The sequence below is a fragment of the Leptinotarsa decemlineata genome, unplaced genomic scaffold (genome assembly GCF_025532065.1).
Source record: "Leptinotarsa decemlineata unplaced genomic scaffold, Ldec_3_MD MMD2_P_RNA_scaffold_14, whole genome shotgun sequence".
NCBI lineage: Eukaryota > Metazoa > Arthropoda > Insecta > Coleoptera > Chrysomelidae > Leptinotarsa > Leptinotarsa decemlineata.
In genome coordinates this window covers 572,849-587,899 of record NW_027412528.1, presented here as the reverse complement: position 1 = coordinate 587,899, position 15,051 = coordinate 572,849, and the positions used below count along the sequence as shown (strand labels likewise).

The following is a 15,051-nucleotide window of genomic DNA, read 5'->3' as shown; positions in this document are numbered from 1 at the left end:
TTCACAGAGTGGAAAAATTATTCTGAGAATTGGTTTGAATTTATTCAAACCAATTATTTTTGTTCTAAAAACTGGTTTTTCTATACTTTGTAATAACAAAAGGTAACCATCGATTACTAATTTTAAAAACATTGTTCAAGAATTTCAAATAACAGTTAAAACTGGAACCCCTTGCATAGAATAAATCCTTATCGATGGACGGAAAACTGCAGTTCCAGTGATTGTGAGAAGTGCTTCTTTTGGATTCAAGAATTTTGTAAATATAATTTGAAAAATCTATATTGAAATCATGTGAAATTAAGGTTCAGATGAATTAAATTCAAATATATTTTCATTATATTTATTCAATTAACAAAAAACATTCCAAATATATAAAACTTTTGGTGGAGGTGAATAATTAATTTAAACAATGAAAATTCAAAATGTTTCAAACCTTTATAAGGGAAAACATTAAAAAATATATTAATACATTTTTTAAATTAATTACAACACGATAGTAAATTATCACAATACACTGGAAGTAAAAGGTGAAAAAACTAACAGATTTTTGTATAAAGTAAAATAATATCACAATGATCGTTGATACAGCTACAAAGTTCAGGCCATTCTATCTTTAAATATATCTACAAAACCAAATGTATTAAATTAATAAATAATAAATACTAAGAAAATAGTTCCTAATTTATTGAGACGGCTTAGAAACATGAAAGTCACTATCAATAAATATAATCAGTAAATGAAGCTAATGTTTTCCAACTTTGTAGGAATTTTTGTTCAACAGAACACAATGGAAAGATCCTCTACAGTTTCTCATTCAGATTGTATTACTTTTTTCCTTAGAAACCACTATCGAGGAAAAATACTCATGCATAATATTTCACATATAACTGCCAATAATTGATGAGGTTAGTAGTTTCTAATAAGCTTGCCATACACATTTTGAAGCTTCTCTTTCAAGGAAACTATTTTACTAATAATTTTATTTATAAATATGGTAACACAGTATTTGTTTCTGTTATAATATAGTTGTAACCGAGCTGGAAGAAAGTTTAATTTTCTATGTTTTTTTGCAATATTTATTAGATAATAAAAATATTATATTTGACAAATATGCAATTGAACACCAAGCCATATTTTCATTTGAGATAATTTAAGTAGTTACTTTTATAGCAATTAATTTTGTTATAAATAATATGGGGGACAGTTTTTCGAAATAACAACGTTGATCAACGTTCAATGTTTAAACTGAATAAACATTGATACCCAAGTAACAAACCAGTTAATTTAACTTCTTGTACAGTTCAGGAATTGTTTGTTTTCTTCTGTCGTTAAGTATGAGTAGTTTTCCTTCCTATAAATTTTAAAACTTCAAAATCAACCTAGGTAATTTCTCCACTGAAAATGAAGGCCATTTGGGAAGGCTAGTTTCTTTCCTTCCAGGATTGCCATTTTGATCAATTTTGTGATACCTCTTATTTACAACTCAAAATACTTCAAAAGGTTATGTTGAACATGAGTTCGATTTCTTGAAAAGATTTACAATTTTACTTTATTATCTCTGATTCAGAAACTCTGATATATATATATATATATATATATATATATATATATATAAGGCGCCATTATTTCAACAATTCGAAAACTCAATTTTAATGACTTTCATGCTCTAATACCAGACTTGGCAAGAATTTGACGATGATATATAAATAATATTCAGTGAGTGAAAAGTACATTAAATTGAATAAACAATACATCATAATACTATACACACACGTTAGATTCCACTATAATAATTTAAAATAATATTCAACTATTTACAATAAATATGAGATGGGCTTGATTCCTGTGATAACTACATCTCTATCAGAATTCATGAATCATTCCTCAAATATGGAAAGTGCTTCCTGAATCAAATTCAACATATGTTTGGTTGAAAAATATATATTTCTCAGATATTCCAATTTAATTCATTGACTATGTATTGTGTTTTCTTGTATTGAAATATTGAGTATTCTAAGTTACGAGATTACGTTCCTTTAGGAGAAACACTTTACACAAAACTAATTTAGTTCTTCTTTTAATTCCTCTAAACGAATAAAGAAGAGTTACTTGAACATCCCATTTCCTGAAAAATAACCCTTTCAGCTCTTACTTGTCCCTGGTTGATGTCTTTTGTCCTCTGACGACTTATCATTTGTTGAAAGTCCTTGAAGTTTCGATGGTAAGTCAGAACTGGTGACAAGAGCATGTTGTCCTAAACAAATTAATTTCATTTATTTGAAATATTACTACAATGTTTCTTGAAACATCAGTATAAGAACATACGACTTTCACTGCTGAAGTCACAATTAGAAAGGACAAAATCTGGGCCGGTAGGCTATTGTTGAAAGGGACTTGTAGTACCAAATGTTTTTTCTGCTGCAGAAGACATCTTCAGGGTTTAGGAGTTCACCACTGAAGATATTAGTGCGGGATCCCTCGCCCTTTTTCGTTATTTATTACTAAAAAGCCAATTTTCCGTGAGTAGCTTCATTTTGACGAGACGCCCAATATTTGCCAGTACAAAAATTTCGTAAGTGGTAGCTAACAGGGGGTAATAAGAACGTAATTTGTTGATTTAGCGGTTGTCAAAAATTCATTACTAACTGGTTTATTTTCAAATAATTCTGAAAATAATTATCTGAATTAGCCGAAAAAATATTTGTCATACAAAATGCTCGATTTGATCAAAGAGGTCTCCCCTTTGCAACATGTACAAAGACATGAAATATAATTACTAACCAGCTTAATTTTATTTGATCAGTTACTTAATATTTATATAATTTAACACCCACATTGTCCTACAAATTGCGTGGTACGTTTTTCTGGTCCGACACTCAAAAGTTGTAGTACAAATATGAGATGTAAAAATAATTACTGTCAAGTTGAGTTTTCGTGAGTAGCTTCGTTTCAATGAGACGCCCAACAGTTTCCTTCACGAAAATGCTCGATTGTGGTAACTGAGAGGAGGAGCAGATATATAATATGTTGGTTTGACGATAATAAAAAATTTATTACTAACTGTTTTTTATTCTCAAAATAATTATTGATATTAGCAGAAAAATCATTTGTCCTACAAAATTTCAGATTTTATCGAAGAGGTACCCCCTTTCCAAAATGTATTATCAACGAGGTCATGAAAAATGATACACCCACGTTGTCCTACAAATTGCGTGGTACGTTTTGCCGATCCTCCAATGGAATTCGAAATTTATAAAAATGGATTTATTCTCTACATTTTCACAACCCTCGCTTTCGAGAGAAACGCTAAGAAATCAAGAAATTCGCTAAAGATATTTGGCTTTCTTGTCGAACTTTTCTATCTGCTGGAAAGCATCATGAACACAAATATTGTAATGTCGTACTACCGGAAAATTGGAATGACGAAAAAATCGGGTATCATTCCTCTTGCTATAAAGAATTTAGAGTGAAATCAAAATATTAGTGTTATGAAAGGTAGGTCGATTGAATATTTTTTCATTTCATTTTTAAAATATGGAAATTAATTTATTAAGTAAAAATTTTCACGTAATTATGTAAAAAACATTTGAGTATTTCCATGATCAAATTATTGCAATATTTTTTAAACAGTCATTTTATGAAGTGCATTATACTTCTTACAAAATTTAATACTATTTAATTTACTTTTTTGAAAAACTGTCCAAGGTAATAATTACTTTTTTTCTTTGATGGACGATATCTCCGTGGCAAATTATCGTACACAATTTTCCAAAAACGCAATGGTATTAAATTTTCTGAAAAATCAATGGGGTGAAATTGCGAAAAAAAAATTCATATCCGTGGACCATTTTCAAGAGAAGCTAAATTTGTGAAATATTTTTATTTCTGTTGTTCTCTCTGAATTACTTCGAAACCGTAAATGATAAAAATTTGTTTTGGTTGCATCCGAAAACTAGACACTTGAGACTACAATTTGTTGTTTTTTTACTGGATGACGATCTGCTTTCGTGTTACAGTCTGAAAATTATCAAAAATTTTTTTAATCCCGCAATTTTTGTGTCTAGTGTACAAACTTCACTTATCAACAGAGGACGGGTATAAGCTATTTGAAAAAGGCTATATATTGGACCACTCTCCATTTTGAAATTCTGAATACCAACCTGTACTTTTTGTAGCAATGTGGGTTTACAGAATGTTGAGAAATAAAATGAAAGTTCAAATTAAACTCACAAGGTTCAATACTAGGTTCTATCCTATTTCTCCTTCACATCAACCACTTAACAACTTTTGTTTGAAGGTGGTTGACAATGTTTCATGGTGAATTTCATTAGTTCTTACTTCTATTGTCTAATATGATATAAAAAAATCATTTTATATGATATTAGACAATGAAAGTCCGAACTTATGAAATTCACTCAACAACTATTGATACAAGGAGTAAATTTACTTTATTTGCAGAGTGACACCACAACATAAAACTACAGAATTTTACAATGCCATTTTCTCAGATAGCAAAAAAATCATGAATTGGTGTAATGCAAATATCAATATATTATTTCTCAATTATGAATGATTTTTTTTTAATAGTCCTAATATACATATAATTGAAAAAAACAAATTAAAATATTACTAACATGTACATAGGCCCGTGGATATAAATTGATATATAATGATAATGTTATATAATATTGGAATAAATATTAGTGATTAGATCATGTATGCATAACAAGACTAGTTTTAAATTCATTAATTGTTTTCGCATCTTTTATGTGATTGGGTAGTTCATTGTATTCTTTCAAACTCTTATAAAATAATGATTTCATTGACTTAGTAAGATTGTATTTTGCTAAGTGAAGTTGTTGTCCTATATTCCCTCTTGTTGGATGATTATTAATTTGAGATTTAAAGACAATAAAACCATTAAAGTATTCTGGCATCAACTTATTCAAGACTTTAAAAATGAAAATCATAGATGTCAAGTATAATCTCTGTGATAGTGATAACCATTTTAATGAGTCCAATATGAAAATAATATTTGTTTATCGGTTACGCCTTGAAATTATTTGTATTCCTTGATTCTGCAATTTCTGTAGACTTAAAATGGGCATTGAAATAAATAGTGTTACCTAGCATGAAACCCAAATACTTAATATCGTTTACAAATGTAGATTTTTCACCATTTATTGAAAGTATATATTGGTCCATATTAATATATTTTATCTTATGTGGTGTAGATAATAGCATTGCTTTAGTTTTATTTATAATAAGTATAAGTTTATTGCTATTTAGATAGGAATGAATTGTTGCTAGTGAGTTGTTCATTTTCTTGATAGCACTATCCAAATCACTACTTGAAATAGATAACATTGTATCATCAGCAAACATGTTACTAAAGTCACAAGAATGGAAAAGGTGCATGTTTTTATAGCGTGGATGATATTCCCATAGCTTAGAATGCTAATGTAATTGAAAATACATTATGCAACAAATTTCTTGGTATATTTATTGGAAAAAAACCCAAATTTTAGGCCAAATTCTCTTTCTGGATAATACACTCTCGTGATGTTATTCATTGAGAATAACATCTAACGAACTAAGAATATATGCAGCTAAAGCTGGTAGAGTCTCAATTGAGATATAGGATTGTTTACTGGGGAGTATGTTCTCCTTTAGGAGTCTGATTTTATCTTTTGTCTTTATGTCTCAGATGAGACAAAACTATTCATGTCACGATGACAGTAAGTAAAAATATTCATACGTCTATTTGATTTAATCCTTATTAATCTTGTTTGAATTGAAAGCTGTATATGTTTAGGAGAGAATTACTTTTGAGAAAGAACGGTTTTGGATTTATACTTCTCCATCTTTATAAAGTCCTGCAACATAGAGATTCAATTCCATAACGAATGTTTGAAGTACAAACTGAATTAGATAAAAGTGTTTTTTGTATATGTGACATCCTGTATTTTATATCTTCGATATACGCATGTCATCCCTACTTCTTTCTTATTCTAAATAGAGTTCAATTTGGGGATCGATGAGTGTTGTATAGTATCGTATTTTTGTCTGCTTTTGGAAATATAGCAATTACCTAAATGGCATTTTATTGCTTAAACCTTAGTATAGTTCATTGTTCATATAAAAGTATTGTTTCAAAATTACTCTTTATTTCATGTAATTCAATGTTTTTATGAAAGTTGTTTCAAGAGGGCTTTCTCTTCCAGTTTGTGTCTGAAAGTAACTTCTATGCATGATCTACACATTTTTGTAGAGTTTATTTTTTTAAATTAATTGCTTCCTTCCTTTCTTTGGGAGATCCCTACATTTTTTATAGAAAGATGGAGATGTAAAAAGCCAAAACCTTTCTGTTCCAAAAAAAATTTCAGTTAAAAATATACCCCTTTGAATTAAATAGAAATTATCTTGAAAGAAATGCTATATTCCTATTATTTATTGTGAACATCAACGACTTATGTCATTTTATGGCACATAATTGTTGACGATACAATTATTTGCTGATCTTATAGAATCTGTTGATAAGTGACAGAATTCTGCAAAGTGTCGGTTCATACATAATAAAATCAAGTTGAATGAAAGCAAAACCCAAAATTTTATTGTCTCTACATATACAAATTATCGTATGATGTTATACATAAAATCCGATCATCCCTAACTCCTAACCCTCCCAATGATTAACAAATCATGATCAATAGTATAAATTACACGACTGAAAGTCATACAACAGTCCAAGAACATTATTTCTATCATTCAGTGCACTTTAGATAAACTCTAGGTAATCGGAAATTGCTGAGCTGGTTGATTTGTGTTTATGGAAACCATTCTGATTTGCTGGGAGGAGGTCGAAATGATTCAAGTACTTGGTCAATTTACCACAATAAAATGCTTTGAATAGTTTGGCGATTTGACTCTGTATGCATATAGCCCTATACTCATGTATGTCACAGGGAAAGCACTTATTTTTGAATACATGTATACATTTTGATTCCTTAACATCTGGAAATGTTCCATATGCGAAACATTCATTTGAAAAATATGATACATTTTCTGGACAAGAGTACAGACATATTTAAGAATTTTCCCGTTTATCTATGCCAGCAGACTGCCAGCTGGATTTTTTTTTGTGGAATTTGTTAATTTTTCTATCATCATTATTAGGTTTGCTGAAAGTTTGAGAAGAGTCTATAAAAAAGTCATTGATTGATTTACTTTTTTCATTGGATCAGTGACCGACTGTTCTTGATTATCAACAATATGGACCTCATTTATCTGCTTAGTACGATTTCCCTCTTTATTAATAATTGATATTAGGCGAATTGAAAAGTCTGTCATAATTTTTTTGTTTTTGAAAATGTTTTACTCAGCATTCACACTTTTTTTAAAAACTGTTTATATGCTGCAATGTAGCTCTTGTATTGTATGTTTTTTTCACCCTTTCCATTTCACAAATTTGTACATGAATTTTATTATTTCAGGAGAATACAATTTTTTTGTTATTTTTAAATTTAGTTTAAGTGACGGACATGGAAAACAGACTTCACTGGAGATATGTTGTTGAGATGTTATTGGAATCAGTGAATATTCGTTTGTAGAGTATAGAGTTGATATATGTATGATCGGATAGCACCTGTGCATAGCTTATTTCTGTATTTGAGAAGATATTGTCTATGCAAGTTGCAGAATGGTCAGTTATCCTTGCCGGCTCTTTGATGTAATGTTTTATATTGTGCACTTGTTACAAATTTCTTAACCACATTTAATTTATACTACATTCGAGAAACTTAATACTTATGTCACTAAAGATTATAAAAGTATCCTCTTTGTTATAGAGTAATTGTTCTACCTTGTTGAAAAAAGTTTCAAAATCACTATCTGGTGTTCTGTATGTGTTAATAATATACAATGCGGTCCTAAAGTAACGGATACATTCATTTTCTACGTGTTTATTAACGAAAATGAAAAATCCTGAAACAGGTCAATTTCTATATCTGAAAATCAACTGTTTCAATTATTCAACTGCCCCATCAACCCCATAGATGCTATAGCTACCCTTTTAAAAATTTTGAATAGAAAGGGGTAGCGTGTGATACCTCGTTTGAAAGGGTTTCCAATTCTTTATTCAGCCATATGGTATGTTTTGATTTTTTAAATAAGATAATCAAGAAAATATAGATTTTATTTAAAACAAACATATCTCCCTTGGGATAAATACCAGTGACGATTGACTAGTCTATTAGTTTGTCACAAAAAGATAAGACGTATTTGACATTCAGTTAGTTCGCTAGACTTCTCCAATTATTTGTATTGTATTTTGTTATAAATCCTTTCTTCCCAAAACTGGGAGATCAAAACTGAACGTCAAGAAATTGGATTTTTTTATTATCTTTTGAAGAAACTCACATACACCAACAAGAGAAGTAGCTGGTGATGAAGATGAATGTAAAATTTCTGTATTGAGAATTTTGAAAACACAAATACCATCCATATGAAATTCAACTGCATCAAGAACTGAATGAGGATGACCCTGATCGTAGATTAGAATTTTGTGAAATAATGGATAGATGTCAACAGAATCCGATGTTTTTCAAAAATATTCTTTTTTCAATGTGGCAACGTTTATCTTACATGGAACGGTGAACAAGCAATATTGTCGGTATTGGAGTAGGCCTCATTTACACTGGATGAGGGAAGGTCACACGCATTATCTTATTGAAGTGAACGTTTGGGCTGACATACAGAATAACACAATAATTGGACCATATTTTTTTAGGGGACAGTAACTGGGGCCAGTTACTCGAATTCTTCACATAATGTTTTAATATCTGATTTACGACAACTTTTTCCTGATCGTGTTAACATCGCAGATATTAATAGAAACATATGTTTTCAACAGGATGGAACTGCACCACATTATAAAACAGCAGTAAAAGACTTTTGATTTTTATTATCTGAAATATATCTATATCTGTATTTATATCCTGGTCCCGGATTTCAGCTAGCGGTAGCTAGAGCTGCCTACGTGGTCATGTTTGATGTAGCCTGAGAATTCTAGGTCTTCTAACTGGAACCACAAATGTGCGGTTGGCTCCTGTTGTTGACTTCGTGCGTATGTGTTGTTTTCTATTTTCGGTAAACAAGTGTTGCCCATTTTTACATTTGGCTGCACCGCATTGATGAGGCCAATAGCCAGTGCCCCCTTTCTGGAGTGTTGTGTCTACAAATCGTTTCATTTTTGATTTATATCATACACACTCGATAACATCTGTATTTGTATATTTATATACTATAGTATATAATACTGAGAGAATTATTCCCAGCCAAAAATCAGATACGTAGACAAGTTCTTTTAGATGAGGATATACTCCTATCAAGAAAGACAGGCTATCCCTCCGGATGTTTTTGTTTCTAGGTTTTTGACATGCACAACTCCTTATTTCCATTACCACTTTCGATGTTATGTTATGTCATTTTAGTTCTGTTTGAATTTGTAGTAATTTTGGTGCAATCTGATTCACTTTGAGAAATGAATCACCCTGTAATTGTGAATTTTCTGTTTTCTAGCTGTTTTATTAACTCTCATTCATTTAAAAGGTTTTGATTGATATGTTTGGTTTTTACAACCCAGCCTTTTTCTTTTTGATTAATACAAATGTTCCATATTTTTGTTACTCATATTCATAGAACTATAAAGTCTTTCGAGATTTGTTATATTGAATCATAAAACATTGAATATTTAAAATAAATACTACATTTTTCACTTCTTGAACGACTCATTTATGTATATCTATGGAAAAGTTACCTGAAATGATTTATTACTCTGCTGCTTAAGGAAATATTATACTATAGTTTAACATTTTGATGCTGAAACAAATGCATACAGAGTGTATACCAGATGCCACAGCCAAGATATACCATTTGGTATGTAATTCACAGAGTTTTTTTCAAGAATTGATACAACTAAATGTTTTTCTTTAATTACTTCCATTCCATTGATAACTATTCTGTTCCAAATTCTGCTGTTTTCCTATTTTCTATTTTACTTGTACCCATCCCGTTCCTTTTTGCTAACTTAGGTAATATTTCTCGTTATTCTACTTATTCCCTAGTTATTCTAATTAGTCTCTGTGATACATCCAATTCTCTTGTAATTTTCTGTCTTCAACAGAAATCTCCAAGTAAAATTATTATTTTGATTTATTCTTATTTAGACTTTATTGAACATTTTTCTTTCAATTTATCAATAAATTCAAAATAATTAATGTTTAATGATTCAGATAGATGTTGGGATGATCGAAACATAATTCAAAATTCTCTTTCAATGCTTTAGAGATTTTACTGACTTTTGTTTCAATGGCTGCATGCCTCTTTCCACTATTCAGCTTTCAATTTTTTGAAGCAGGATATAATCTTGAAATGGAGCAGACAGAATCTAATTGTACTGTTTGTAGAATGTAAATTTCCTAAGGTTCACTATTGTTATTTTCTGTTGATTCAATTTTCAAAACAAACAATCTTGAGTAGCAATTATTTATAAGGTGGCAATATTTCTCTAGATTCTAGAGAAAAGAGTCTTTCTGATCTGCTTACCAAGTCATCTTTATTTAGAAATCCATTATCACATTTTTGGAGTACATGTGTAGAAATCTAAGAAAAAAATTTCAGCCTTCAACAAGCATCCTTAACTGTTACTTACCTAAAATATCAGGAAGGGCATTTCGCCGACCGGTACGTCCAGATGATAGAAATTCTTGAGCATTAGTAGGACTTTCAGGTGTGACAGGTATATTATTTGCAGAGTTACTTGGTCCTGCATCACTCTGAGAAGCCTCCATCACTGCTAGCATGTTTAATACTGAAGCGGAAAAAGTTCTCGTAAATGGAAGTATTGAACAATATTACAACTGAAAATTAGTGCTTAGTGGCGAGACATGCAAGAATTCATTCGTAATTTCCTGCTATATGAAATTATTTTTTGAAAACTATCAATATTTGGACTTATATGATTACACGAAGCATATGATGCTATTAATGAAAGCTTTCCATTTTTAAGGGTTATTAAATGTTTTTGCCACACTATTCACAATAAAATAATAAAGAAGAAAAGATAATCGAAACTTTCTATGTTTTTTACCACTTTTATTTGTAACTAACGTTACTGCAGTTTCGTCCTATAAGGACATTTTCAAACTTATACATCAAACTTAAACATTAATGTATAAGTTTGAAAATGTCCTTATAAGGACGAAACTGCAATAATAGTTACAAATAAAAGTGGTAAAAAACAGAAAGTTTCAATTATCTTTTCTTCATTGCGATTTCCTACCACGTAGTAAGGGCTACATCCATCAATTTAATAAAATAATACAAAAGTTAATAAGAGATATTCGGAGAATTATTCCCAGCAATTTTATTATACCATACTGTCAAATGTGACTCCATTCAAAAGATAATGCATGCTAGTTGTAGTATCTATTTATAATTGGAAAACTATCATGTTATCATGCGATGGGGTGTTTAAAAGTTAGTTAACACCCGTTAAGATATTCAAACCAACGCAAGCTTGAAAAACCTTAAAGATCACTCATTGACTGCTTCCTACCTGATTTTCGAGTTAATTTCATTTTTCTTTCATGTTTTATTTGTTTATTCGTTTTTGGGTTCAAATTCAAACCCACAACACCGTTATTTTGTGACATTGACGCGAACAATAGCACAATTAGCAGAACCTACCATTTACAATTCGAATATTTTGGTCACAATAAATACTTTCATTTTGAAATATAGCATTAACAAACAAACACCGCCATTTTCGAAGAAACGTCAAATGAAGTCTGTACCTGTACTCTCTCTCTCTCTCTCTCCGTTTGGTTGGCCCTTGCTTCCGATCAGGCGCATTTAGCCAGTTCTCCTTCTGTTACACGTTACTTATGTAACAGTCGCTTCGTCCGGGGTTGCAGTTGTCCTGCTTTATGCAGACTGCTTCCTTATTGTGTCACTTTCTTCTTCTTTTGCTCTCTTTATTACTTTTTGCTGTCTTTTGTCTGTTGTATTCGGTGTAGGTTTGTTAGTATTTTCACATATCACAGATAGAAATTTAGACGAAAGACACATACAAGGGTGAATGATACAAGGGTTTGTCTTTAAACGATACAATTACCTTTTCTTTCTTTTATACTTTAATTTGATTGTGTAGCATAAATTGTGTTATGTCCTTAATAATTTTTAAATTTAAATTCCTAAGTACTGTAAACATATCGAACGGTGCTTTGATTCCGTTGTTAATAAATTTTTGATATAAATCTTGTCCGGGGATACTGTTGATTGGGCATTCTAAAAAGATATGATTTATTGTCTCTATTTGTCCGCATTCACAGTTTGGACTATCACTGACCCCTATGCGATATAAATGTTGTTTACAACTGCAGTGTCCTGTTCTCATTCTAATGATACTTGTTATGTGTCTTCTGTCCATATTTGGTATTTTTGTGTACCATGGTTTTGTTGGATAGTCAGGTTGGACCCTAAAATACATTTTACCTTTGTTTTGAATTTCGTGTTTCCATTGGGTGTAAAATGATGTATTTATTATTTGTTTTATGTGGGGTATAAAGTTTTTTTTATCTATTTTAATATCCAGCGGAATATTAAGGTGGTTACCAATTTTTGCTAACTTATCAACTTTTTCATTACCTTCTATTTGTTGATGACCTGGTATCCAGGCTATTTTAAATGTTTTATTATTATTTGTATTTGTTCTTATTTTATCTTTTATGTTTAATGTAATAAAATCATTGTTTGCTGTTGAATCCATATTTTTTATTCTTTCTATTGCACTTTTAGAATCTGTTAATATTATATTTTTGTGTAAGTTTTTTTGAATACAAATTCGCATACCCTCATTTATTGCAATGATTTCTGCGTCACATATGTTTGTATAATCGTTTAATCTTGCTGAAAAAGAGTAGTCAATTATTGGTATGTATATTCCCATTCCCACCCTGTTATTTTGTTTGGAAGCATCTGTATAAATGAAATTATATTCATTTTCATATTCTTCTGCAAATTTTAGAAAATCATTTTTTGTATTTATATCATTTTTTTTAAGTTTTGTATCTATTGTCTCTACTTCTTGTATATAGGTATCATACTCAAAACTAAAATTTGGTATTATTTCATTTGTATATATGCTATTTTTAAATATTTTACATTGTTTATATGCCTCTATCAGATATGGTGTTTGGTGGGGTTTCCAATAGTTGTTTTGTTTCCCTTCCATGATAGTTAGTATTTCCAAAATATATATAATAGGTGGCTTAAAATCCATACGTTTTATTACATACTTATGTGCTAACCATTTCCTTCTATGTTCTAGATTTATTACTCCCGCTTCCGCAAGTATAACGTTTCTAGGTGTAGATTTCATACATCCTAGTATAATCCGAAGACCTTGTATATACGTTTGTTCTAGTTTATTTAGGTTTTTTTTTGTGCATGGGTTGAAAAGTATAGCCCCATATTCTAAATGTGTTCTCACTAGGCCATTGTACGCCATTTTCATTGTTACTGGGTCCGCCCCCCACCATGTTCTACAAAAACTTTTGATTACGTTTATTCCCTTTTTTGCCTTATTTATTATGTTTTCTATGTGTTTATCCCATTTTAGATTATGTGTTATTATTGTTCCTAAATATTTAACATCACTTGATATTTTAATTTGAGACTGCCCTATTTTTATATCTAACTGTTCTATGCATGCTCTCCCTCGTTTAAACAATATTGTTTCACATTTTTCCTCTGATAATTGGAAGTCATGCTCTTTCATCCATGTGTTTATTTCATTTAGAATAATGTTCATTTTGTCTCTGATATCTATTATATTTTTCCCTTTACATATTACCACTAGGTCGTCTGCATACGCTATAAGTTTGGCATGTTTAGGTATTATATCGAAAAGTGATTTTATATATATGTTAAATAGTATGGGACTGATTGGGGATCCTTGTGGTATTCCTTTTGTATTTATTTGTGGACCGTGTTTATTTCCTTGTTTATCTATAATTAAGTTTTGTCTATTATTTAGAATTCTGAATATTACTTTAGCTATGTTATTATCTATTCCGTATTTTATCATGTAATTGTATAGTTTATGAATGTTGACGTTGTCATATGCTCCCTTTATATCTAAGAAAACTGCTATTACATTATCATTGAGGTTAAATGCCATTTGTACGTATGAAATTAGATAACTAATGCAGTCCATTGTCCCTAATCCTTTACGGAATCCCATTTGATATCTAGTTAATATTTGATTGTGTTCGATTTCCCATTCCACCCGGTTTCTGATTATTTTTTCTAATATCTTAAGCCCGCAATTAGCCAATACTATCGGTCTATAACTATTTACGTTTTCTATATCAATATTTATTTTTTTAATTCCTATCAATAAATAATCTTTCCATGTTTCTGGTAACTGGTTTCCTTGTAATATTTTATTATATATTGTTAGTAGCATCAATTTCAAATTTCTTGGCAGATACATAAACATGCTGTATGGTATACCGTCAACTCCAGGTGCTGTAATTTTTTTGCATTTCAAAGCTTTTTCTAATTCTACAAATGTGAATGGTTTGAGTGTTTGTTGATTATTTATTACATTAAATTCAGGCTCCATATCGCATATCGAATAGTCTGTACCTGTACCTCTACTCTTTCTCTTTGTCAGTTTGTTGAATTTCGAGGTCAGGGGAAGTTCTTTGACCGATAGCGTTTTTCATTGATTAAACTAGTAGTGATCTCGTGTCACAGTGACCCTCCAGGAGTTCTGTCAAATTACAATATTTGTTGCAAGTATAATGGAATATCAATTTCAGCACATTCATTCAACATGACTACTATAATACTTTAACAAGAAAGATCAAAATCTAATTTACTGGCTACTTTAATATATAATACTATTATTTTTATTATTTTAACGCCTTAGATTGACAGAAATAATTGTTAATTTAATGTAAATGGTTATTCTGAAAACAAATC

At 30.2% G+C, this 15,051-nt stretch overlaps 1 protein-coding gene across 4 annotated transcripts; it reads right to left on the bottom strand.

Annotated features, from left to right (window-relative positions):
* Positions 1-324: 324 nt before the first annotated feature.
* On the bottom strand, positions 325-14,731 carry LOC141482680 (uncharacterized). 4 transcript variants are annotated; one of them, XM_074176327.1, is made up of 4 exons: positions 14,713-14,731; positions 11,749-11,855; positions 10,712-10,870; positions 3,060-9,232 (listed from the first exon to the last, which is right to left on the bottom strand). In XM_074176327.1, the coding sequence occupies exons 3-4, from the start codon at positions 10,860-10,862 to the stop codon at positions 9,042-9,044; spliced, it is 342 nt and encodes a 113-aa protein (XP_074032428.1). In that variant the 5' UTR covers positions 10,863-10,870; positions 11,749-11,855; positions 14,713-14,731; the 3' UTR covers positions 3,060-9,041. The 4 variants fall into 4 exon arrangements, with proteins under 4 accessions (XP_074032424.1, XP_074032428.1, XP_074032420.1 ...); XM_074176323.1 differs by lacking the exons at positions 3,060-9,232; positions 14,713-14,731 and adding an exon at positions 325-2,254 and having other exon boundaries at positions 11,618-11,758; XM_074176319.1 differs by lacking the exon at positions 14,713-14,731 and having other exon boundaries at positions 11,618-11,758.
* Between the last annotated feature and the right edge of the window lie 320 nt (positions 14,732-15,051).